Source organism: Peromyscus californicus, unplaced genomic scaffold, assembly GCF_007827085.1.
Source record: "Peromyscus californicus insignis strain IS unplaced genomic scaffold, ASM782708v3 Scaffold_10__1_contigs__length_136768540, whole genome shotgun sequence".
In the NCBI taxonomy this organism is placed as follows: Eukaryota; Metazoa; Chordata; class Mammalia; order Rodentia; family Cricetidae; genus Peromyscus; species Peromyscus californicus.
The window spans coordinates 12354622-12380317 of NW_026294391.1; the positions used below are offsets into that span (position 1 = coordinate 12354622).

At 48.2% G+C, this 25696-nt stretch overlaps 1 protein-coding gene across 2 annotated transcripts; it reads right to left on the minus strand.

Annotated features, from left to right (window-relative positions):
* Positions 1-12005: 12005 nt before the first annotated feature.
* On the minus strand, positions 12006-25687 carry Tfe3 (transcription factor binding to IGHM enhancer 3). Of its 2 annotated transcripts, XM_052748644.1 has the most exons (10): positions 25301-25687; positions 22723-22836; positions 21482-21785; positions 20713-20958; positions 20380-20484; positions 18779-18896; positions 17470-17526; positions 17227-17302; positions 15767-15914; positions 12006-13770 (listed from the first exon to the last, which is right to left on the minus strand). In XM_052748644.1, exons 1-10 carry the CDS (start codon positions 25414-25416, stop codon positions 13330-13332), a joined length of 1725 nt encoding a protein of 574 aa, XP_052604604.1. In that variant the 5' UTR covers positions 25417-25687; the 3' UTR covers positions 12006-13329. The 2 variants fall into 2 exon arrangements, with proteins under 2 accessions (XP_052604604.1, XP_052604687.1); XM_052748727.1 differs by lacking the exon at positions 25301-25687 and having other exon boundaries at positions 21482-21720; positions 22723-22835.
* Positions 25688-25696: the final 9 nt, after the last annotated feature.

Sequence of the window (25696 nt, forward strand, 5' to 3'; positions counted from 1 at the left end):
AGCTTTGTGCGCAGGCGCAGCTCGTGCGGCCTGTCAGTGCTAAGGTCGGAGCGAACCACTGACTGGGAATGAAGGGAGAGAAACGCAATCAAATGTTCAGCGTTTTAGAGACGGAGAGAAGAGAATGATGCTTGAAGATCAGGAGAATTTTGCTTTGATGTTTCAGCAAATTGTAAATCGTCTTTTATGGCCTTTGAGCATTTACAGACTACTCATTGTTATGCGGCGTTATGGTATCCCTGTATCATGGGTGGACTCGTCCGTAGGGAAGTAGTCCTCCGACAGAAAAAAAAAAAAAAAAAGAAAAAAAAAACACCCTTCCGCGATGCTCCTTTAAGGAGAAAGTGACTTAATAACCGTGGAAATGAAAGCGGAAGCTTCCTCCGGTCCTGTTTCGGCCCTTCTCCGGGTGACCCCAAAGGGGAATCCCGTCTCACGTAAAGTCCTTGACCATCTACCTCTCATTTTTTTTAAAAAAGATCTGATAATGATTTTATTAACACAGTGCTGTATAGCGTATTAGGGAAAAGATCTAGTCATTGATAAGCTAAACGTTTTCGAGAAGAGAGAACAGCAGTTAATGAAAAGCACCCAGAAAACTCCATTAAAAATAAAAACAAAAACTAGCTCCATGGACGAGAGCTTGGTAGCATGCACAAGGTTCTGGTTTTGATCCCCAACACCGAAACCAAAACAGAAACAAGTGTTTAAATGCACCCTAACCCTCTCGGATCTGAAAGAAAAGGTCGCTCGGTTTAGTTGCATTGTTTTCTCATAGAAATGAAATTATTTTCTTGCTGCGGGAAATACATTCAAGCAGGACTCATGTAATTGGAAGGATTTTATTGATATATGCTGACTCTCTATATAAATGCAGCCGTTTAAAGGGTATCATCCTATGACTTTTGAGACACCTATGTCATCACAGCACTGAGAACAAACACTTCCATCACACCTTAAAGGTTCTTTTGTGTTAAGTTCCACCCCCCATCCCCCCATCTCCCCACCCCCATCTCCCCATCTCCATCCCCCACCCCCCACCAGCAGCCAGAGGAACATTGTTTAGCTTTCTGTCTTATAGAGTATGTTTGTCTGTTGTAGAATTTCATACAAATAGAATGAGATACTATGCAGTCCTTTTGTATCTCCTGTTGTGTTTTGTTTTGGTTTTGGTTTTGGTTTTTCAAGACAGGTTTCTCTGTCTAGTCCTTGCTGTCCTGGAACTCACTCTGTAGACCAGGCTGGCCTCGAACTCACAGAGATCCACCTGGCTCTGCCTCCCAAGTGCGGGGATTAAAGGCGTGCGCCACCACGCCAGCCTCCTTGTGTTTTTCACTCATTTAGCTTTTGTGATTCATCCAAGTTGTGGTATCAGGTTGGTTTCTTTTGTTAGTGGGTAGAATTTCCTAGTATACATATATATGCCACAACTTGCTTATCCATTCTTTTAGTGTGGCTTACTTCGTGGTTTTGTTATGAGAGTGATTATCTTTTTCTTATATCTAAGGGCCATTTTACTAGTGTGTGTGTGTGTGTGTGTGTGTGTGTGTGTGTGTGTTGCTGGGGACAACCCAAGGACTCTTGCATACTAGGCAAGTGGTCTGTTGAGCTGTATCTCCAGACATTAATGTCCTATTTTGAAGCAAAGTTGGAGTTTATTAAGAAACAGATTTAAACCGGGTGGTGGTGGCGCACGCCTTTAATCCCAGCACTTTGGAGGCAGAGCCAGGCGGATCTCTGTGAGTTCGAGGCCAGCCTGGGCTACAGAGTGAGTTCCAGGAAAGGCGCAAAGCTACACAGAGAAACCCTGTCTCGAAAAACCAAAAAAGAAAAAGAAAAGAAAAGAAACAGATTTAACATAGATTTAATCGCGCGCAGCGCGCGCTCAGAGAGAGAGAGAGAGAGAGAGAGAGAGAGAGAAGACGGCTAGAAAAGGGACAGTACACATCCAAGAGTATGGACTTCTCAAGAAAAATTAATGGAGGTTTTTGTGGTGTCGTCAGTGTTTGCTTGGTTTTGGACAGTGCTGAAAATCAAACCCTTGGATGTGTGCATGCTAAATAGCCACTCTGCCAACTGCACCACACACACACACACACACACACACACACACACACACACACACACACACACACCATCCCATGCTATAGTGTGTGACCATGTTTCAAAACAAACAAACAGAAATAAATAATGTGTGGCTTTCCTCACATTGTCTGTCCATTCTCTGTATTGGCTTTTGGTCCTCCCACTTCAAGTTTCAAGAGTTCCTTGTACATTAAAGGTATTGAAGCTTTACTGTAATATAGTTTATATTTCTCTCAGCTTGTGTATTAGAGTTCTCCAGAGTAACAAAACACATAGAATGAATATATATATGTTCATTCATATATATATGATTTATTAGAATGTCTTACAGGCTGTTTTCCAGCAAATCTAACAATGGCTGTTTATGAACAGAAGGTCCAAGAATCCATAGTTGTTCAGTCCACCAGGCTGGATGTCTCAGCCAGTCTTCAGTGTATGCTGGACTCCTGAAGAAGTAGGCTCTAACGCCAGTGAAGGAATGGACTTGCCAGGGAGGTGAGAACAAGCAGGCAAACAGGAAAAGCTTCCTTCTTCCATGTCTTTTATATAGGCTGCCAGCAGAAGGCATGGCCCAGATCATCCCACCTCAAAAATCTGGATGAAAAGTGAGTCTTCCCACTGTAAATGATTTAATTAAAAAACCATCCCCCACGGGTATGCCCATTCATTTGGGTTTTAGTTAATTCCAGTAGTCAAGGTGATAACCAAGAATAGCCATCACAGCTGGTCATTTATCTTTCATCCACATTTATCATAGTAGTTAGTTACACACATCTAATATCATATATATGTACATAGGACACATCATATATATCAACACATGTATATACATATCTATAATTATTACCATATGTGTCCATATGTACTTCAAAACAAACATGAATTAATACTGATATTCCAGGGCTGGAGAGATGGCTCAGAGGTTAAGAGCACTGACTGTCCTTCCAGAGGTCCTGAGTTCAATTCCCAGCAACCACATGGCGGCTCACAACCATCCGTAATGAGATCTGGTGCCCTCTTCTGGTGTGCATACATACATGCACACAAAACATGTATACATAATAAATAAATAAATTTAAAAAATATTGATATTCCAGTACCACATACATGATTTATTATAGACTTCCCTTCCTGCTTATCTGGGGCTTCTTACTCCAACAGTGAGAACCTACTTCCAACTTCCAACATCCATTTATTTAATTGTTCACTCCTAGTTTACATACATAGCAATGTTAAAACTATTAGGGCTGAGAGATGGTGCAGTGGGCAAGAGCACTGACTGCTCTTCCAGAGGACCTGGGCTCATTTCCCAGCTCCTACATGAATGCTCATAGCTGCCTATAAATCCAGCTCCAGGGGATCCAGTGCCATCTTCTGACCTCTCTGGACATCTGCACATACATTCCTCCTATACATAGAATTAAAAACAGACTGTTGAAGCACCTATATGCCTTTGGGAAATCGTGGCACTTGACAGCTAAATGCTTTTGTACAGTTACTTTTGGCTTTGGCCTTGAATTTTCCACATCGGTTGGTTTGTTTGTTTCCAAGACAGTGTCTCACAGAGCAGCTCTGGTTGTTCTGGAACTCAGTCTGTAGATCAGGATGGACTCAAACTCAGAGATCCACCCGCCTCTGCCTCCCGAGTGCTGGGATTAAAGGTGTGCGCCACCACGGCCCAGCAAGCATGTCAGTTTCTAAATGACTTGAATCAGCACATCCTTCCTCTTCACTCTCTGCCTTTAGTGAGGTTTATCATACATTTTATAATAGTTGTATTTGACTCACTTCTAACTCAGCTCTTTAAGGCCAGAGGATAAACCTTTAATTCAGATCCTTTTAGGTGGGACAGTTCACCTTTAATCTGGGCCACACCTTCTCCTGGCAGCCTATATAGGGACATGGAAGGAGGAGGCTGGCTCTCTCTGCCTGCCTGCCCTCCCTCTTGCTAGCAAGTCCATTCCTTCACTGGTGTTAGAGTCCACTTTGGGATTCTGGCATATACTGAAGATTCTAGAGCAAAAGAACTATAAAGATGAATATTTCAAGTATCTGGAATAGGCTTTCCAATTTGCCAAACCCTACAGTTATAGAATCCTCTCCAGTTACTGAAACCTCTCCTGGGAGCTCGGAGAGTGCTGAAAGCCTATGGTGTGAACTCTTTTACAAACTTATGGAGACAAATGCATTTGATTATATGACTCACCAATTGTGAGAGGCAATGGATTTGGTGACTCTATATAACTTTTGACAATTTTCAGAAAAATAAGGAAAACGATGATGCTGGTCAGTTGCTCTTAGCATCCCTGGACAAATTGACAAAGGAAAAGAATGAGCTCCAGGGGTTGGGGATTTAGCTCAGTGGTAGAGCGCTTGCCTAGCAAGCACAAGGCCCTGGGTTCGGTCCTCAGCTCCGGAAAATTAAAAAAAAAAAAAAAAAAAAAAGAATGAGCTCCTGATAAATTAACCAACTTCTAGCATCTCAGAATACGGAAGGACAACAATGAATTCCGTGATAAAATTAACTGGTTCCAGATGCACATAAACAGTCTAAAGGTTTCTAAGTGTGCCCTGGAAGAGAATCTTCTCTCCAGCAGCTAGAAAGAACTCAAGTTGCAGAAAATCAAACTGAAGCCCTCAGTATAAGGTTGTCTGAATTACAGCGAAAATTCAAGCCCCAGCCTCAGGAAGGTGTGAGCGGTTAGAGTAAGGGCATTAATTGCTAAAGAATGGTGTCCTGGCTAGCTTTATGTTAACTTGACACAAGCTGAAGTCTTCTGAATGAAGGGAACCTCAATTAAGAAAATGCTTCGAGGTGCTGGAGAGATGGCTCAGTGGTTAAGGACACTACTGCTGTTCCAGAGGAGCTGGGTTCAATTCTCAGTACCCACATGACAACTCACATCTCTCTTTAACTCCAGTTCCAGAGGATCCCACACCCTCACACAGGCATGCATGCAGGCAAAAATACCAATGCAAAAAAAAAAAAATTAAAAAAAAAATGCTTCCATAAGATCAGGTTGTAGGTAGACCTGTAAGGCATTTTCTCAATTAGTGATCAATGGGGGAGGGTCCAGCCGATTGTGCGTGGTGCCATCCCTAGGATTGTGGTCCTGGGTTCTATAAGAAAGCAGGTTGAGGGGGCTGGAGAGATGGCTCAGAGGTTAAGAGCACTGACTGTTCTTCCAGAGGTCCTGAGTTCAATTCCCAGCAACCACATGGTGGCTCACAACCATCTAGAATGAGATCTGGTGCCCTCTTCTGGCCTGCAGGCTGAACACTCACTGCATACATAATAAATAAATAAATCTTTTTAAAAAAAAAAAAAGAAAGCAGGTTGAGCAAGCCATGGGGAACAAGCCAGTAAGCAGCACCCCTCCATGGCCTCTGCATCAACTCCTGCCTCCAGGCTCCTGCCCCGTTTGAGTTCCTGTCCCGATTTCTTTCGATGATGGACAAGTGATATGAAGTGTAAGCCTAATAAACTCTTTCCTCCTCAAATTGCTTTTGTGTTTCATCACAGCAATAGTAACCCTAAGACAAATGGGCTCCTCCAGTAACTTGGGATGGGGATGTGTGGAAGGACCATACTAAAGCTGAGAACTTGGAACCCTCAGATTCTCAGGGTTTATCTCACCTGAGGAAGTAGTCTCTCCACCCTCAGAAGATGATGGACCCACACCCCCTGAAATAGTGCCTTTTCTGAATTTGACTGAGGAAATTAATCCCGAGTTGTCTGCTAAACTAACAGTGACCTTCTCTGAAGGAGACGCCAGTCAAAACAATACTGATGCCCCTCAGGGCCACCAATAGTTGCCTCTAGACCTAAAATCAGACTCAAGGCAAAGCGGGTTCTAGAGGGGAGGTAGAAAGTGTAGACCTTGAGGAGGTGCGCTACACTACTAAAGAGCTTAATGAATTTGCTCATTCATTCAAGCAGAAGTCTGGGAATATGTGTGGGAATGGATTGGTGTGGGATAATGGTGGCAGGAACACAAAACTGGATCAGGCTGAGTTTATTGATAAGGGGGTACTGAGTGGAGATTCTAGGTCTAACACGGAGACTCACTCAGTTAAAAGGTGTCAAAAGTTTGTTCGAATGACTGAAGCATTTGTTACAAGATAGCCTGCTGGGGCGGTGGTGGTGCACGCCTTTAATCCCAGCACTGGGGAGGCAGAGGCAGGCGGATCTCTGTGAGTTCGAGGCCAGCCTGGTCTCCAAAGCAAGTTCCAGGAAAGGCACAAAGCTACACAGAGAAACCCTGTCTCAAAAAAACAAAAACAAAAACAAACAAAAAGATGGCTTACTGAAAAGGAGTTGGAGATGCCTGGCATCCCTTGGCTTAGTGTTGATGAAGGGATTTGAAGACTCAGGGAAATTGGAATGTTAGAGTGGACACACTGTGTGAAACCTAATCCCCCACATTGGGAAGGCCCAGAAAACACGCCCTTCACTAACCCTACGTGACACAAAATGGTGAGAGGGGCACCAACACATCTGAAGAGCTTTATTGTCAACCTTTTCCTTGTCCCAGACCTTAGGGTTGAAGACTCTGCTGCTCAATTGGATGGATTAAATGCAATGGGTTTAACTGGGCCCCGAAGTAGCAGGGGCCAGGTGGCAGCACTGAATCACCAAAGACAAGGTGATCATAGCTATCCTAATGGGCAGCATAGACAAAGCAATGTCCATAATGGCTTAATCAGTAATGGTCAGCACAGGCAAAGCGAATTCTATGGTGGCATTGACTCATATGGACCTTTGGTACGGCTAATCAATCATGGTGTTTCTAGGCATGAAATAGATAAGAAGCCTGCTGCATTTTTGTTTGATGTGTATAAGTGGAAAAATTCACAAACAAATGAAAGAAAGGCTCCATTGGATCATGGCAAAAGGGAATCTTGGCCCGTGATCCAATTTCCAGACTTGAGCCAGCGTGCACACCCAGTACCCCTTGAGTGAAGGGATGGCCAGGTTCCCCTGAGGAAGGACCTTGATAAAATACTTAAGAGTTTCACTGTTAGCCTTCTCCAGTCCTTCCCCACTGGAGCCTACAGCCTTTTACAAGGGTAACTGCACACTGTAGGGAAGGAAACAATCAGACTTTCCAGGGTCTGTTGGATACTGCTTCTGAATTGATGCTGATTCCAGGAGACCAAGAAACATTGTGGTCCTCCAGTTAAAGTGTGGGCTTATGGAGGTCAGGGGATTAATGGAAAAGGAGATTTGGCTGATGTCTGAGTCACAGTGGGTCCAGTGGGTCCTGAACTTGTCCTGTTGTTATTTCCCAATCCCAGAATGTGTAATTGGGAGAGATACATTTGTAAGTTGACAGAATTCCCACATTGAATCCCTGACCTGTGGAGTGAGGGCTATTACGGTTGGAAAGACTAAATGGCAGCCATTAGAGTTGCCTTTACTGGTGAAAATAGTGATTCAGAGACAATATCGTATCCCCGGAGGAACTGCTGAAATTCGTGCCACCATCGAAGAGTTGAAAGATTCAGGGATGGTGCCTCCCACCACATTGCCCTTTAACTCCCCTATCTGGCCAGTGCAGAAGACTCATCGCTGTAGGAGTCGAGTCTTGTGGGACTGCCCCGGGAAGAGATGCTCGGAAGCATGTGCCTGCTTCACCTGGACTGGGAGGCACTCAGCTTTTCCCTCTTCTTAAGGTGGGTACAGAGTATAAGAGAGCCCGTGAAGGGAATCAAACAAGTAGTGTCTTTTTTCTTTTTCTGATGCTGTCATATCTATATGCTCTCACTGCAAAGACCCATAGTTACCATGAAAACTGAGGGTGCACAGACACAAAGAAAGCCGCAGAGAAAATCGAAGGAAAGATGATCAAATATTAACATTGGAACAGCTGGCTGAAGGTATATAGGGATTGTTGTTTTGTGACTTTTCTTCAAGTCTGAAATTACTATTATTATTTTTGAGACAGGGTTTCTCTGTGTAGTTTTGCTGCCTGTCCGGGATCTTGCTCTGTAGACCAGGCTGGCCTCGAACTCTCAGAGATCCGCCTGGCTCTGCCTCCCGAGTGCTGGGATTAAAGGTGTGCACCACCACCGCCTGGCATCTGAAATTATTTTAAAATAAAAATCTTAAAATTGAGTGCAATCTAGTGGTATCATGTTTGCCTAGTATGTGCTAGGTCCCTGGGTACCATCCCCAGGGTGCATACACATACAGACACACAGACACACAAGAGTTTTGCATCTGTGGCTTTCTCTAGGTTTTGGAACAGAATAACACTAGTCTCTTAGAATGAGTCAGGAAGTATCCTCATCTCTTCAATTTTCTGGAAGAGTTTGTGCAGAATTGGTATTATGTTTCTCCTAAGTATATGGAAGAATGCTCCCAATCTCTCTCTTCCTCTCCCTCCTACACTGGCATTTTGTGTCCGTTAAAGAATTTGCTCTCAGAACTATTGGCACAAAGTTATTCAAAATAGTTGTTTTCCGTTTTATTAGCTAGCATATATTAATCATACACAATAATGGGCTTTGTTAAGATACTTCTACAACGTATATATTTTTATCATATTCACCGCCGTTATCCTCTCCTGTCTCCCTCCTCCCCCACCCTCCTTCCTCTCTACAAGCAGTCCCTTTTTACTTTTAGGTAAATTTTTTTTGTGATCCAATGAATTTAATTAGCATGGTTGAGGGGTTATTTACAGGAACACAAGCCCCTTATCAGTGGCCACCACTGAGGAAACTGTCTCTCCCTCCTTCCTGCAATCATTAACTGCCAATAGCTCCTGGGGGAGGGGTAGAGGCTTATGCTCATGAGTCCTATAAGTCCTTAGGGATTGGGAAAAGTTGTTATGCAGAATTTTCCTCTGAAGCCCTGGTTGACCTCAGCGCTCCAGAAAGCCTTCTATCTAGCCTCCTGATTGTCTACAAATGGGAGCCACCATGCCTAGCTTCTTTTGTCATTTTCAAAACTCCGTGTATCAGAGCTAGAGTCTTGGCTCGGCTGTTAAGAACACTGGCTGCTCTTGCCGAGAACTCAGGTTTGATTCCCAGCACCCACAACTATAGATAACTCCAGTTCCAGGGGATCCATTGTCTTGTTCTGACCTCAGGGGGCACCTGGCATGCATATGACACATACACATACATGCAGACAAAACTGTCATACATATAAAATAATAGCATGTGTATAGCTGGGCAGTGGTGGCACACGTCTTTAATCCCAGCACCTGGGAGGCAGAGGCAGGTGGGTCTATGTGAGTTCGAGGCCAGCCTGGTCTACAGAGTGAGATCCAGGAAAGGTGCAAAGCTACACAGAGAAACCCTGTCTTGATAAAACAAAAAAACCCAAAAAACTGTATCCTTAAAGCAACAATCTCCTATTATCCTGGACTTCCCAGCCTCTGGTAGCCACTATTGTACTTTCTGTCTCTGTAAATTGCATATTGTAGATACCTCACGTAAATGAATTATACAATATATGTCCTGTGTCTAGATCATATCACTTGACTTAACTTTGTCTCCTGGCAGGGAGCAGGGTAATTATCACAGGGTAATGCTCACTTTGTCAGGGATCACTTTCTTCCTGTTGTCTATTTTGGTTGTGAACCTTAGCCTTCAATGGCTGAGCTCCCTCTCCAGCGTGAATTCTTATATCTTGAAATTTATTTTTCAACATGTTTATTGATTGGTTGTTGTAGGGTTTTGGAGACAAGGTCTTGCTATGCAGTACAATAGGAGTTGGGGACTGGAACTGGCTTTTCCTCTCTGTACCCCAGGCTCCACCTGCCTGTGCTTCCCAAGCATTGAGATCAAAGGTGTATGGCAGCATGCCTCTGTTCTTATTGATTGATTGATTGATTGTGTATACAGTGTTCTGCCTGCACATATTCCTGCAGGCCAGAAGAGGGCGCCAGATCTCATTTCAGATGGGTGTGAGCCACCATGTGGTTGCTGGGAATTGAATTCAGGACCTTTGGAAAAGCAGCCAGTGCTCTTAACCGCTGAGCCATCTCTCCAGCCCCCTCTGTTATTATTTTTATAATTATCTCTAGTATTTTTCCTTTGTTTTTTAAGTGTATGTATGGGCTTTGTCTGTCAGTGCACTCTGCATGCAGTGTCTGACAAGGCCAGAAGAGGGCACCAGATCCCCTGGGATTGGAGTTACAGATTGTGAGCCATGTGAGCCTGGGAATTGAACGTGGGTTCATTCTCGGAAGGGTACGGTGCTCTTCACTGCTCAGCCATCTCTCCAGCACCCTTTTTGTTTTTTACATCATTGTTTTTAAGACAAGGGCTCCAATAGCCCAGACTGGCTTCCAGCTTGCTCTGTACTAGAGGCTGACCTTGAGCTGCTGATCCTCTTTCCTCCACCTTCCAAGGGCTGAGATTTTAGGTGTTTCTTTTTTTTTTCACCTAGCCGGCAACTGTTTGTCGTTTTTATTATTGTGTAGTTTATATGAGAACCTGTGCCACGGCCCACATGTGGAAGGCCACACACACGCCATGGCAGTGAAAAGACAACTGGGTGGAGTTGGTTCTCTCCTTCCACCTTTGTGTGCGTTCAAAGGCTAGAACTCAGATATCAGCTTTGGTGGCAAGTGCTTTTACCACTACGCTGAGCCATTATCACCTGCCTGCCCCTTGTTGTTTTGGGCCAAAATCTCTCACTAGAGCAGAGTCTAGCCTTAAACTCAAAGCCATCCTCCTGCCTCAACCTCAGCATGCCTAATTCGGTGTGGGACCCTTTACATCCTTGCTTCAACCTCCTAAGCACTGGTTTACTCTCATGGAGGAGATGCAGTTACCAGGACTGGCAGTTTATAGGGGCCGGCCAGTCTGGTGGTGTTAAGGACTAAGTCTGATGCTTGTCTTGGGTATCAATCTACTTGAAGAACTGTCAGAGAAATATTTCTCCCAGCTTTGAAGTAGTGGCAGGTGCGTAATTCCTGTCCTCAGGAGGGAGAGGATCCAGAGTTCTAAGCCAGCTTGGACTATATGAGACCTTGTCTCTTTTTTGTTGTTGTTATGTATAATAGCCAGAAGAGGGCACCAGATCTCATTACAGATGGTTGGGAGCCACCGTGTGGTTGCTGGGAATTGAACTCAGGACCTCTGGAAAAGGAGCCAGTGCTCTTAACCTCTGAGCCATCTCTCCAGCGCCCTCAGACCTTGTCTTAAAAAATTTAAGAGGTTACATTTGTGTACTTCCCTCCATTCAGGTGCCTCAAAATGTCAAATGTGCGTCCGTTTTTCCTTATTTTCTGCTGCTGAGAGAGGGTCTGTGTAGCCCAGGCTGCCCTTAAACTTGCAAACTCTCCTATCCCAGCCTCTCACGTTGGAATCCCAGGCACGGTGGCAATGCCTGCTCCCTGCCCCCTTGGTCTTTGTACTTTCCACCATCTTGAATTCCTTTGTCCAATACCTCCCATACCTTATCAGTTTCAAAAGTGAGTCTGCACAGCTGGGGACGTGGCTGGGTGACAGAGGGCTAGCTGGCTTTCCTCTCCAGCCCTGCAAGGAAAAGAACACCTCCTGTCCCCTTCCTCATCACTCAGCAGTCAGGTTTGGCGCACTTACAGGCTGCCTGTCTGCAGAAGTTACTGATTCTCCTCCTGGCTTCTCTGAACAGCAAATGGGAAGTATCAGCACACACACACACACACACACACACACACACACACACACACACAGCCACAGCCCCCAGGGAAATAAATCCGGGGAAAGAAAAGCGCAACAGCTCAGCTGATCCGTGGCAGGCCCTTAGGAAGGCCCATTACTTTTGCTTATAGGTGGTTTTCCCCCCAGGCTCTCATTCTACCCAAAAATTCTGTCTGGCCCTCTGAAATCGGTTCTGTTTCTTCTAGAACTGTCACCCCTCCTAGCCTGCAGGGGCCATGTTCACTGCCCAGTCAAAAACAAGAACCAGAGACTCAATGTCAAAGTGAAAAGCGCGTCAAACACGCCTAGCATTTATTGTTTTAGTCACAAACCTACAGACCCACCCCTCAGTAAACCCTCCTTGGGGCCTGGCCCCAGCAATTTAAAGCTGAAGACCTCGGGTGTAGGTGGCAGAGATTGGGCTGTGGAGACTGGCTCTGAAACAGGGGTGGTCCCCTAAATGGAAAACTGTGTGGAGGTGGCTGGCAGAGGTCAGGGCTGACCGAGTTTCTGAGGAGGGTTCAATAAAAAAATCTCATAAACAAATAAAGGGTACAATATACTCCTGCTACCCTTCCTCCAGGCCCCTGATTTTTAGGAGAGACTTCATTTTTTCCCCTGGGCTAGGAAATAGCCCGGACACGCCCTTTCTTTACCATTTTCTACAAGTTGAAGGGAAGTATTGGGGTAGTATTTTAGGGTGCCTAGACTGGGTTCACACTAATCTCTATCATCTCCCCAAACTGCCCCCAAGGGTGAGGATCTAAATCTCACTCGTAATCTAGGTCTAGAAAGTCAATCCACAAGATTTCCACCTGTTCCCTTCCCTAAGAACAAGGTCAGCACAGAGCCCTCTTAGGTCGGGTCCCAGGTTGGTCCCAGGTTAAGGCAGGGAGCTTAGGAACCGTTCCTCCCTGCTGAGTGGAATGCTAGCAAGGCATTTGCTAAAGGTCAGGACTGGGGCTGGGGCCTCTACATGGGAGATCCTCCATACCTGAAATACGTGTGCTGGGCTTTACCTACAGAGAAGGGATGCCTGTCGGGAGAGCTGGCTGGACCACACCCTTACTTAGGTTCCTTGCCAGAGCAAGGCAGGGGTCATAAGGAAGGGTTAGGGTTTAAGCCTCCAGGGCTGGGACACCATCATTTTTATTTTTCTTCTTCCAGTACCAGGAAAAGCTGGACTGGTAATTCCCAGAGATGGAATGGAGTAGCATCCTGCCATCTCTTTTCCTTGGGAGACCTGTTTATAAGAGTCCCTAGTAGCCAGGGGCGCAACCTTACCCCGCCTCCTTCCCTCACCTAGGTAGGAATAGGGCCAGGGGACCGGCTGTGATTCTCGGGAGATGAACTGAGCTTTCCCAGCTCTCTTCTGCCTTCTCAGAAATACCTGCTCAGGGTGGTTCCTTCGGGAAAGGGGCAGGGCCTCACCTGATTCCTCCTCCTTGCCTTTTATAGGGGCGGGGCCTAATTGTAACTCCTCTTCCCCCAGATTTCCTTGATAGGGCAGTCTCACAGGAGGGTAGGGAAAAAATGGTGTCTCATCCAGGCTTGTCCTCCTTCCCTGGGTGGGGGCAGTCCAAGGGGAGGAGTGAGACCCGATCAGGACTCCTCCTCCATGCTGAAGCTGCTGCGGCGACTGCTGGCCTTGGACACAGCCGGGGATACTGAAGAAAGTAGGGGGTCAGAGGCAGCCCGCAGCGGGGACAGGGCACCCCCTGACAGTCCTCCCACCACCCCCTCCTCCTCCATCAGAATGTCCTCTAGCCCCAGGTGAAAGGGATCCCCCAGGTCCCCCAAGTGGTCGCTGGGAAAATGCAGGTCCAGAAGAGCATCGGACGGTGGCGCTGGAGGCTGCTGCTGAGGCGCATTCTGGACAGGTCCCCCCGCTACATGAAATGTTGTCGTGCTCGGCCTGCCTTCCTCCTCAAGGTCCAGCTGTTCTGGCTTGAGGCTGTCAGAGGCGGAACTAGTGGCTAGGGAGAGCAGTCCTGGGGTAGGAGGTACTGGCAGACCATGGATCTGGGCCTGCAGTTCTAGCTCCTGCAGAAAGGAAGGAGTGAGTACAAAATAAGACGGAGTCCCAAGTCCCTCAGAGTGGAGGAGTGTACCCATTAAAAGGGCAGCCTATTGGGTTCCAGTGCAGCCTCTGGCCCTCACTACGTGCAAAGCTTCAGGTTTTAAAGGCTCTGAGCTCCAGAGTCCCAGTTTGTAAAATGGTACAATGGTGGGTTATCTCACATGGCTGTTTGTGTGAGTTTAATGAGTTAATGGGCATTCAGCTCTTGTTATCATACATGAGATGAGATAAATGTCATGCATATTAACAAATATTCACTACTACTGTTATTTTTTAAAATTATTTAGAAAATCTCTTTCTCTTTCCTTTTTTTTTTTTTTTCCAGACAAGGAATGTAGCTCTGGTTGTCCTGGAACTCACAATGTAGACCAGGATGGCCCTGAACTCACAGAGATTTGCCTTCCTCTGTCTCCCTGAGATTAAAGATGTGTGCCACCATGCCCAGCTGAGAATCTTTTAAAAGATTTGTGTATGTATGGGTGGCTTGCCTGCATGTATGTGCATCATGTGTACAGTGCTGGCAGAGGCCAGAAGAGGGCGTCAGATCCTCTGGAACTGGAGTTACAGTTTGTTGTGAGCCACCATGTGGGTGCTGAAAAAGGCCAGTCCTCTGAAGAGCAGCTGGTGAGCCACTAAACAACCTGTTCCTCATTACTAATTTTTTTCTTTTTTCTTTTTTTTTGGTTTTTCGAGACAAGGTTTGTCCATGTGGCTTTGGTGCCTGTCCTGGATCTCGTTCTGTAGACCAGGCTAGCCTCGAACTCAGAGATCTGCCGGGCTCTGCCTCCCGATTGCTGGGATTAAAGGGGTGCACCGCCACCTCCCAGCACTAATTTTTCTTTTTTAAAGATTTATTTATTTATTATGTATACAGTGCTCTGCCTGCACGTATGCCTGCAGGCCAGAAGAGGGCGCCAGATCTCATTACAGATGACTGTGAGTCACCATGTCATTGCTGGGAATTGAACTCAGGACCTCTGGAAGAGCAGCCAGTGCTCTTATCCTCTGAGCCATCTCTCCAGCCCTCATTACTATTTTTTTTTAATTTTCATTTATTTTATTATTATTATTATTATTTTTCTTTTTGAGACGGTTTCTCTGTAGCTTTGGAGCCTGTCCTGGAACTCACTCTGTAGCCCAGGCTGACCTTGAACTTACAGAGATCCGCCTTCCTCTGCCTCCCAAGTGCTGGGATTAAAGGTGTGCACCACCACCACCGCCCAGCTCCTCATTACTAATTTTTTATTTTTTATTTTTATTTTTTAATTTTTTTTTTGAGACAGGGTTTCTCTGTGTAGTTTTGGTGCCCGTCCTGGATCTCCCAAGTGCTGAGATTAAAGATGTGTGCCACCACTGCCCGGCTCCTCACCACTAAATTTTATTTATTTATTTATTTATTTAATTTTTTGGTTTTCGAGACAGGGTTTCTCAGTGTGGTTTTGGTGACTGTCCTGGATCTCGCTCTGTAGACCAGGCTAGCCTCAAACTCAGAGAGATCCACCTGGCTCTGCCTCATGAGTGCTGGGATTAAAGGCATGCGCCACCACTGCCCGGCTACTAATTTTTTTTTAAAGATTTTTATTTATTTATTATGTATACAGTGTTCTGCCTGCATGCCGGAAGAGGGTGCCAGATCTCATTACAGATGAGCCACCATGTGGGTGCTGGACCTCTGCAAGAACAGCCAGTGCTCTTAACAGCTGAACCATCTCTCTAGCCCCTGGCTACTAATTTTTTAAAGACAGGATCTCACTACATAGCCCTGGCCCTTGAACTCACAGATCCACCTGCGTCTGCCTATTGAATGGTAGCATTAAAGGTGTGGCCCACCATGCCAGCTGCCCTTACTATTCTCATTAATGCTGTTCTAATTACTGGTCATGTCCATCATCATGGAAAACTGGCCAGTTCTTTGTCTCTGCCTGCTGGAAGTTGCAGTTCCATTTTCTCCCTCCAAACCTGAATTCGGAGCTGCAGACTTCGGTTGACTTGCTCCAGGGATCGCTGCCTGCTCTCCAGGTCTTTGGAGCGTTGCTGCTCCTTCTGCAGTTTGCGGATGTAATCCACAGATGCCTTCAGGATGGTGCCCTTGTTCCAGCGCATCTCCCTGTGGGGCCCAAGAGGGAGGAAAGACCCAGTGCTGCATATGAAGTCTCTCAGGGGGACTGTGTCAGGTAGATGGAATACCTGATCATATATCAGAACTTGCGGTAAATCAAATGCTTACAACAACCCCTATGGTTGCAATCTTCCACTGATGGTCATTATACCCCGAAACCTGGAATCCTTCTTGTAACTTGACCCCTTCTGGCTCCTTTTCCCCCCACTAGAGCCGAGGTTGGCCTCAGTGTTAACATGGGAAAGTATTCTCACCTCAGACCCTGTACTTGGATACAAGCCTTTCCCCAGAGCATTTTCCCTCCACCATGTGGCCTCTTAAAGCTTGCCCATTCCTGCTCTCGGTGCTGGGGAAGAACGCAGGGCTCCATGGTAGACAAGAACTGTGCTTAGCTATGTTAACACAGCCCCATGGTTAGGCTCTCCATTCCTGTTTCCTTGTCAGCTGAGTCCTGCTCAGTCCCACACTCCTCACAGCCAGCTTCACCTTTCCAACATTCGCGCGTCTTCCTCCTCAGACTGAGTGCTGGGATGACAGGCCCTGTTCCTTCTGTTCATCATGTTCTACAACCCTCATTAGAACATATGTCATCGAGTCTGCCTGTCTTTTCCTTTTAGTTTGTCGAGACAGGGTTTCTCTGTGTAGTCCTGGCTGTCCTGGAACTCACTCTGTAGCCCAGGCTGGTCTCAAACTCACAGACATCCACCTGCCTCTGCCTCCTGAGTGCTGGGATTAAAGGCGCGTGCCTGGTAGGATTCTACTTGTCTTAACTGTCTACTTGCCCCAACTAAAGCATCAGATCCAAGAGGACAAGGGTCTTTTTCTCTTTTGTTCCCTCTGGTATTCTCAGAGCCTAGCAGAGTACCTGGTACAAAGCAAAGGCCCAGTAGCTAAATCCTGAGTAAGGAAGTACCAAATGAATAGAACACTTGTGTTCTACAGGGTGCCGATAGGAACAGACTAACATCGTGTACTTACAGTCTGAGGGTCTCCAGTCCCCCAGCTAAGCAAAAACAGAGAGCTCTTTTTGGGGGAGGTATTGTTTTTTTGATGCAGAGTCTCACTCTGTAGCCCAGGATAGTCTAGAACTTACTATGTAGCCCAGGCTGGCCTTGAACTCGTGGCAATCCTCCTGCCCCAGCCTCCCCAGTGCTGGGATTGCTGGTATGAGCCTCAGCATCTAGCTCGGAGAACTTTTGTCTGGGCAAGACTACGCGGCAGACACACCAAGGAACACCTTTCCTGGTGCAGGGTGCTTATTCCACCTCCCATTGGCCTGGGGTCCCCAGCCCAGACTCACGGATCATTGGACTTGGGGATGAGGGTGCCCAGCTCTTTGATCCTATCGTTAATGTTGAATCGCCTGCGTCGTTCAACTTTCAAGAGAGGGGGAAAAAGAAAGAGTAGGAAAGAGTCATCAATGGGTGAAGGAAGAGAGAAGAACAGGGGTGCTGGGAGGCTCCCCGTGGGAGGCAGCCCTCAAAGCAAGGAGCACGGCAGGGCTGAGTGGCAGGTGAGCAAGTGCACCTGCTCTCGGGCTTACTTAGGTTGTGATTGTCTTTCTTCTGTCGTTCCTTCAAAAGGGCCTTTGCCTCGGTTTCTGGAAGAGAGTGAGGGCGGATATCAGGGCTTCTGGGTAGAGGAAGCAGAGTCCCTGCAGATGCAGAGGTAGGGGCTAGTGGGAGAGGGACAGAAGGTGCGACTCTTTTAGAGATGGGGGGTCTTGCTTTGTTGTCCAGGCTGGCCTTGAACACCTGACTTAAGCCATCTTCCTTCTCAGTCTCCAAATTAGCTGCAACTACAGAGTTTGGCCACAGAGCCAGACTTGGAGTGACTTTTTTTTTTAAAGTAAGGTTTATTTATTTTTATTTTCTGTGTATGGGCGCTTTGTCTTCATGTATGAATGCATACCCCATGCATGCCTGGCATCCAAGGAAGTCAGAAGAGGGCACTACATCCCCAAGAACTTGAGTTACAGATTGTGAGCTGCCGTGTGGATGCCGGGAAACCCAGGTCCTCTGGAAAAGCAGACAGTGCTCTTAACTGCTGACCCTGACGACGACCATAATAATGATGATGACGATGACTGTAACAAAAAAAACAGCTGCTGCTGCTGCTGCTGCTGCTGCTGCTGCTTCTCCTCCTCCTTCTCCTTCTTCTTCCTTCTTTTTCTTCTTTCTTCTTCTTCTTCTTTTTTTTTTTTTAAAGACAAGGTCTCAATATATAGCTCATACTGGCCTTAAACCTTCCAAGTGCTGGGACCACAACCATGCACCACCATACCTGTTGACTGCTTTAAAAGATGTCTTGAGCCAGGCTTGGTAGTTCATGCCTATAATCTCAGCATTGTGAAGGAGAGGCAGGAAGATCGCTCCAAGTTCAATGCCAGCCTGGGCTACATAGGGAGTACCAGAGCTGGGCATTTGGGCATAGCTCTGTAATTTCAGCACTTAGGAGGCTGAGGCAAAAGGGCTACTGGAAATCTGAGGTCAGTCTAGACTACAGAGTGAAACTATGTCTCAAAAAAAAAAAAAGGTCTTTGCTATTTTTTTTTTGAACCCATGGTGGCACAGGCCTTCTGTTACACCCAGGATAAGAGGAAGTCAGAGGAAATGAGGTGAGAGTAGGACTAAGAACCATATGAGAACAAAGCAAACACAGGAAAGCTTGTGGTGCTTGGGATGGAACCTAGGGTCTTGCAGATGCTAAGCTACCCTCCCAGCCCCGGCCTCAACCTGTTTCTGAACAGCTCCAACCCTCTCCCTAGAATCAGGTCTAGCTCCAGACCCAGCAGTGACAGGGCTTGGCTCAAGGGACAGGGTGGGGTACAGGGCCAAGACCCTAGCGCTTACCAGAGATCTCCCGTTTGATGTTAGGCAGTTCGGCCGGACAGGAATTGCTGACAGTGATGGCCGGGGTGGCCACTCCTTGGTTGCTGTACACATCGAGCAGATTCCCTGACACAGGCAGCTGTGGACAACAAAGGTATAGAAGAGTCTCCTCACACTCGGGCTCCTGACCCTCACATACTAAAAACCAGGGCCCTCTAATGCAAGGACCGGGGATTCTGGGAGAGCCCTTCTCCTCAGGGAAGTTTCACATGGTACTTAACAGCAGGAACAGAACCAGGTGAACTTTCTCTGGTTTGTGGGGATTGGGGTCCACCCACCCAGCCCCTCAAATGCCTCAGTGGCCTCTGAAGCCCTTCTCCAAAACAACTCTAGGGCTGACTCTGAGAAGAAAAATGCTGGAAAATCAGTTCGCAGGTCTCTGTCAGTTTGGATCTGACATTCCAGGCCATTAGCTGCTTCCAGCACAGCATTCCACTCCAGCATTCTTGGAACACTCCAACTCAATCTTTTCAGACCTTGGTAAATTATCATGGCAACATGCCACTCAAAATGTGGCTTTCTGGAGAGTTCCAGCCAAGTCCCCAGCCTTAAGTGCGATCACTACTCTCAAAACCATGAACTGCCACTGGTCATTTACCAAGGTCCTGACTCTGTCCACCCACACATTCTGATAGCTCAGGTGGTCTGGGCTATTCCACAGCTGGGGCTGCTTTCATACCAGCCTTACTTTTTGTCTTTCTCTCTTACTACGTCAGATACAGTCTGGGGCCACACTCGGATGGAAGTGGACCCAGTCCTAGCCCTCGGGGAGCTGTCGTACACTGAAACCCCTCTGAGGCTTTCTGGCTTGTAACCTCTAGTTATGTCCACGGCAGTGAAAAGTTGGGGTACAGCGGAACTTTCTGTGTGTGGTACTGACGACAGAACCTAGGACCTCAACACAGGCTAGGCAAGCACTCTACTCAGCTACATTCCCCAGCTCGAACCATTTTTATACAAGGTTCTATCCTCTTGGTATGTTGGGAAAAGCTATGAGATAACTGGCCAAGGCAAGTTATGAGATTCTTTGAATGTTCCAGAATCAGACTGTTATAATGGCAGCTCTCTTGCTCTGGAAAGTTTTATTATCCATTTTATAAGGATCCAGCCTCTTAGCCCAATTCATCGCAAGGGGCTTGGTACATTCCAAATGGTACAAGGTCCAACCACTTGTTACAACCCAAGCCTTTTGGTTCCAATTACTACACAGTAGTATCTGAATCCCTTGGGATACTCCAACTGCTACCTTATTCCCACTTCTTGGTACTTATAAGCACAAAGCCCAAGTGCCCAGGTAATAGTGTGTCTAGAAACTCCCCATACTTACATATATATATGTAAGTCTGCCAGGGCTACCTCTCCATGAAGTCCAACAAGGGCCCAAGGACAGTGGTGGGCCTAAGCCCCATCCTCAATATAAGGCCTTTCTCTCAATCTTAGTATAATGCATGGCAAAGGTCGCTCATATATACACACACACACACACACAGTCAGTGCGGGTGTGGTCTTAGTGAGAGAAGAATGCCATAATTTTCAGACCACCTCCCTTCTTAGGACCTCACCGTGCTGGGGAGCTGCAGCCCTGCTGTGCCTCCGGGAAGATAGCTGAGCATCTCATCGTTGTAACTGGACTCTAGGCTGATGATCTCATCAATGACATCATCAATCTGGGGGAAGAAGTAAATACTGTACAGGGTTAGAAGAACTGGGAAGGAAGGCTGGGGGTGGGAGTAGCGTAATGGTAGAGTGCTGGCCTAGCATGTGCAAGGCTCTGGGTTCTGTTCCCAGCACCCAGCGTTCACACACACACACACACACACACACACACACACACACAAGTAATGATCAAACAACTGGACGAAGGGCCTAAGGGAAGGTTATCTACAGCCTCTTACCTCCTTCTCTGAGCTGGAGCCAATGGTGAGCAGTGCCATGGGGCTGTTAGGAGCACTGCCTGTCGGGCCAGCGGCATGGGCAGTCTCAGGGCCAGGAAGTGGCTGGGCACTGGCAGGCCCTGGTGGTGGGGTGAGGGCCTGGGAAGCCAGCTTGGGCCCAAGTGTGGTAGACAAGTACTGTTTCACCTGTTGCCGGCGGGCTTGCTGGAGATGGTAGCGTGTGGGGTTCTCCAGGTGGGTCTGAACCTGTGAAATCAAAGATGGGGGGCGGGGGGAGGCACAAAAGAGCTCAGAGGAATAACTGAGCCCCAGCCTGACCCTGTAACTCAACTATTTTTAGGCTCATGTGGACAAACTGGGCCTGGGATTTGAGAACATCTCAAAAATATTATTAGTAAATCTGCCAAGACCCTAAACTTTTTCCAGAAATCCTTTAGAACCTCCAAAATCTACCTGGGCTAGTAAGTTCCCTCAGTCTCTAGCTCATCCTGTCAGAGTCCTCAGAACTCCCTGATGAGTCTCTGATACCACCCAACAGAACCAGGAACTGTATCACATATGCCTTCCCTACATGGCCTCACAAGTACAGAAGAAAACCCAAGAAACCATCAACACATGGGCACAAGCACAGACCATTTCAACACTATGCTAACCTGTCCTTCGACACATGGACCCTATTGAAAAGCCACTGGGAGGAGCCCGGGCCACCCCTTAGCTCCTAGGCCCATTTCTAGTCATTGACTCCCAGAGCTTCTGGATCTGTCCTTACCTTGAGAACCTCCCTGGGCACCTGAGCTGGGGGTGGACGACCCAGTGTGTGGCCACCAGCAGACACACCAATCACAGAGATGGCTGGTGAGGCGGGTGCAGGACTGGGGAAGGGAGCGGCTGCTGCCTGTTCCCGCCGCTCACGCCTCTCCTGCTCCTGGGCCTGGGCCCGCATCAGCTGCTGCCGCAGCAAGACTCGTGATGAAGATGACGACGCCATGGCAGGGGTCCTGGAGCCCCCTGCAGAAGATGATGCAGGGAGTGTAGCTGGGGTGCTTGGTGTGGCCTGCAGTGATATTGGGAGGCTGTGGAATGGGAAATATGGGGCCATAGGTAAGCTAGACGTCTCCTTCCGAGCCTAAGGGTCGGTCTGTGCTGGAGCAGATAGATCTAGAAACGGACTTGGTATCTGTGTTCCCAGAGCACAATGGCAACATAGGTACCAGGCCTGGATGTGGGCTCTAGGAGACACTGGGACCAGACACAGTTCCATCACTCAGAGGTCACAGTCTGGCCCATTCCTCCAGAGGAAGTAAAGTGTAGCCTTCAGCCTTAATGGTGAAGCCTCAGTTGGAGCAGGTTCACAGAGCGAGTGTAGGGCTCTAATATAAGGGAGGTTTTCTTACTAACAAGATGAGCTCAAGTGGAACTGAAGTTGGAGTGAAACGTGAACACAGAGGGATGCTAAGCCTAGTCTGGAACTCCTGGAAGTGGGCATCAGGCTCCAGGGGAGCCCCAGACTCCGTTTCCTCCCTGCCCAGGGTTCTGCTGCCAGGAGCTAGTTAGTTTTGAAAATCTCAGAGGTTTCACAATCCTCTCTTCCTGCCCCTCTTCCAGGTCCCCTCCCCTCTCTTAGAGCCCAGGCCGATGACTCAGCACATTTAAGACTTCCACCCACCAGCCTGGCCGCTCCAGAGCTGAGGGAGGGTGGGCTTGCCAGGTGTGCGGAGGGCAGACCAGGGGCTGCAGGGCCCGACCCACGGGAGGGCGGGAGTTGAGGAAGGCCACGCCCATCCAAGCAGCCAGGCCTGCAGGAAGATCTGTGTGGGAACTGAGTAGGGAGCCAAGGGAGCTAGGGGAGTACTGGCTTGTCCGCATGTTCCTCTCCTTCGCGCCTCTAGCCTCTGCACTGGGAAAATACAGGCCACTGAAAAGGGGGAAATGGGTGGGGTGGGCTCAGAGGGCCCTTGGCCTTCAAGTGGGTTGGAGAACTGAGAGAAGGGTCGGTTAGGCCAGGCCTACCTGGAGCGGAGGGGTAGGGGTTGGCTCTTGAGCTCGTAGAAGCTGTCGGGATCAAGGATGTTTTCTAATTCGATGTCAGCAACAATCCCGGATTCCGGAAGCAAAGAATTCAGGCTGAGGGTGGGAGGGAGGAAGGAGTGGTAATCAGTGACTGCCAGGAGCTCTAATACCCTCCCTTCCCCAGACACCATGGCACGCTCTCACACACAGAAGGGCACTGCCACGAAGAAGTCCCATATCCTCTCCCTCTTCCTACTCCTTACTGCTACCCACAGGCCCTTAAGGGTCAGAACAATAAAAATGCCTGGACAACTCCTTCACTGGAACAATCACAACCTGGGTTTAAGGGGGGAAAACAAGAAGACTTTGGGAATAACAATTCACTTTGTAAAAGGACTCCAGGCTTTGCATTCAGAGTTCTCCCAGCCCCCACACCCCCTACTGTTTTGCCGACAGCTGAATGTGAACCCATGTCTGTATACATGCACACAGAGCAAGTAAGGGCACCCCTCAGCCCAAGAGTCCATTGTAACACAACCTGAATGCATCACAAAGAGAACTGGGCTCCCTCATTTACTTTGCATCAGGAGTTACCACTTTGCAAAGGAGTTCTTCCAGCCCCCGCCAGAGTTCACAGGCCGCTGATACCCACCCAAATATAAGAATGGGGATAGGAAAGGCTCCCCTCCTCCACCAGTGAGCATCTTCAAAGAATCTGAGTGCACGATCTGCCTTGCAGGAGGAGCATCATTCTTAGCTACAAGAAACTGCCCAGCCTCCTCCTACTTTTTAGATAGATCAAAACACACACCCGTTTTCAGTATCAACATTCACTGGCCCAAAAAACAAGCCATATCTCCGATGAAGGAAGGCTGAGGTCCACCTAGACTATATAGGGAGGCTTCGTCTCAAATTATATATATATATAAAAAAAACCCATAGGAGCTGGGTGCCGGGGCTTGCCTAGCATGTAAGAGCCCTGGGTTCTACCCACAGCACGGCAACAAAGCAATATCCATCTCTCCCATTTAACTGTGCCCACTACTGTGATGACCGAGGCTGTTATAAAGACTCTAAGATGATTCTGCTCAGTTCTCCCTGCCGGGTATAAAGGACCTAGTGTCCAGGCCAAAAACACACACACGAGGGTGAATGTGTATCCTTGCTGGATGTGTATAGCTCAGTGGTGCAGCACCTGCCTACCAAGTGTGAAGCCCTGGGTTCCACCCACCGCATCCCCAAATAATATGCACCCTTGAGTTTAGTCAAGTTTAGAATCCACGAAGATTGTGACTTCAATTGGTAAGAAGTCTCTCCCCTCCCCAACAATGGTCTTCCTTCCCCTCCTTGCCCACAGATGGGGCTCTAAAACCACCCAGGAAGTTGGGAAGAGGAAGCTCCCCGAGTAGCTGAGTTCAGCACAATCCCGGGCAGAAAGGAGGCAGCCCCCTCCCATACTCATACACCACTGCACATAGTTGGGGAAAAAATGGGTGCTGGGGAGGGCAAGGCTGTGGACAAGGAAGAGCTGGAGTTTCCAAGCAAGGCTGATGGAAGAGGATGAGAAGAGGAGAGACGGAGGACCCACCCAGACGGGGATGGTGTAATCGGTACTCACACTCCAGCTCTAGAGACTGATTCAAGATTACACCCGGGAACTGAGAGACGGGCTGGGAGGGCGAAATAAAAGGAAGAGGGGGTGTGTGGGTAGGGAGTGGGCAGGGCTGGCAGAGAGGCTACGGTGAGTGGCAGCAGAAACAAGACCCTCCTCTGGGTTCCCAAATAAGGTTTGAGGCCTCCCCCTCCTCCGGCTAAGAGTGAACTATCTATTCAGTCTGCCCTGCCGCCTCGCATTTAAGTTCCTACTCGAAGAGGCTGGAGAGGTTCTACTATCCCGGCATTTCTATACAGACTGGGCGGGGGTTGGGGGGCGCAGCAGTGAAACGATTGGGCCGATCGATCAAGTTGCTTCGCTCGATTATTCACACACACACACACACACACACACACACACACACACACACACACACACACACTCACGGCATATCTGAGACTTCCCCGTAACCCCTCCAGATTCATGTTATCCCCAAACACAGCACCGGCTACTGGGAGTCACTAAGTGCCCCAAATAGCACCTCTGCCTCCCAGGATCCTTTCTCCCACACTGAAGGAAAAAAAGATTCCAGGATTTCCTTAAAATCAGTGCCTCGCCTAACAGTGTGCCCTCAAATTCATCCCTCTGCGACCGACTCAACAATCCCAAATTCAGCTTCTAATCAGTTTCCCAAGTTCGCTACCTCAGACCAGTTTCTGTACACTCCACAATCTGCCCCGCTAGACCCAGGAAAGAGCCCCCCAAATATGACCCTGCCCTCCTTAACGTGCTCCCACTACTCCTTTAAGCTTCAGTCTAAGCGGGTCAGTACCAGATTTCTGAGGTGCCCACCCAAGATGGGCACCCCGACGTCCTTCAAGTCTAGGCAAAGAGTCTCCGATCCCAGTCCGGGGGCCCCCAATGTCCTGAGATGAGTCCCCAGGGAACCTCAGTTGTCACTCCCGGCCCCAGGTGGCCCCGCACCTGAGCAGCTGGGCTGAGTCGGCTGGTCTGCGCTCTTCCAACAGCACGAACACGGCTCGAGGGCCCTCCGCGCTGGCCTCTACGCCGTCCCGAGATGGCTCGGCTGCATGAGACATGACGCCCGGCCCCGGGCGAGCCCTGCCAGGCCGGTCGGGCCTTAGCCCGGTCCCCCTAACAAAATAAGAGTCCCCCTCCCCCCGCTCGCCACTGCCTCCTCCGTTAAGCCATGGAGCTAGCTCTGCGCGGGCGGGCGGCGTCGGGAAGATGGGATGGGCCGTGAGTCATCACCCGCCCTGAACGGACCGACACCCTGAACGGGTCTAACCCCGGACGACCGCTTGCCTCCCCCTCGTCCTCTTCCCCCTCCTCCCTGGACTGGGGAAACTCCACAGGAAG

What these genes read in the sequence shown, in the direction of transcription:
- Tfe3 (XM_052748644.1), bottom strand. Translation starts at nt 25,416, where the DNA reads ATGTCTCATGCAGCCGAGCCATCTCGGGACGGCGTAGAGGCCAGCGCG. An exon ending in GCTCCAGCTCAGAGAAGGAG is followed by an intron (nt 20,485 to 20,712) that starts GTAAGAGGCTGT and finishes TTCTTCCCCCAG; the next exon opens with ATTGATGATGTCATTGATGA. An exon ending in GGCTGCAGCTCCCCAGCACG is followed by an intron (nt 18,897 to 20,379) that starts GTGAGGTCCTAA and finishes TGTTGTCCACAG; the next exon opens with CTGCCTGTGTCAGGGAATCT.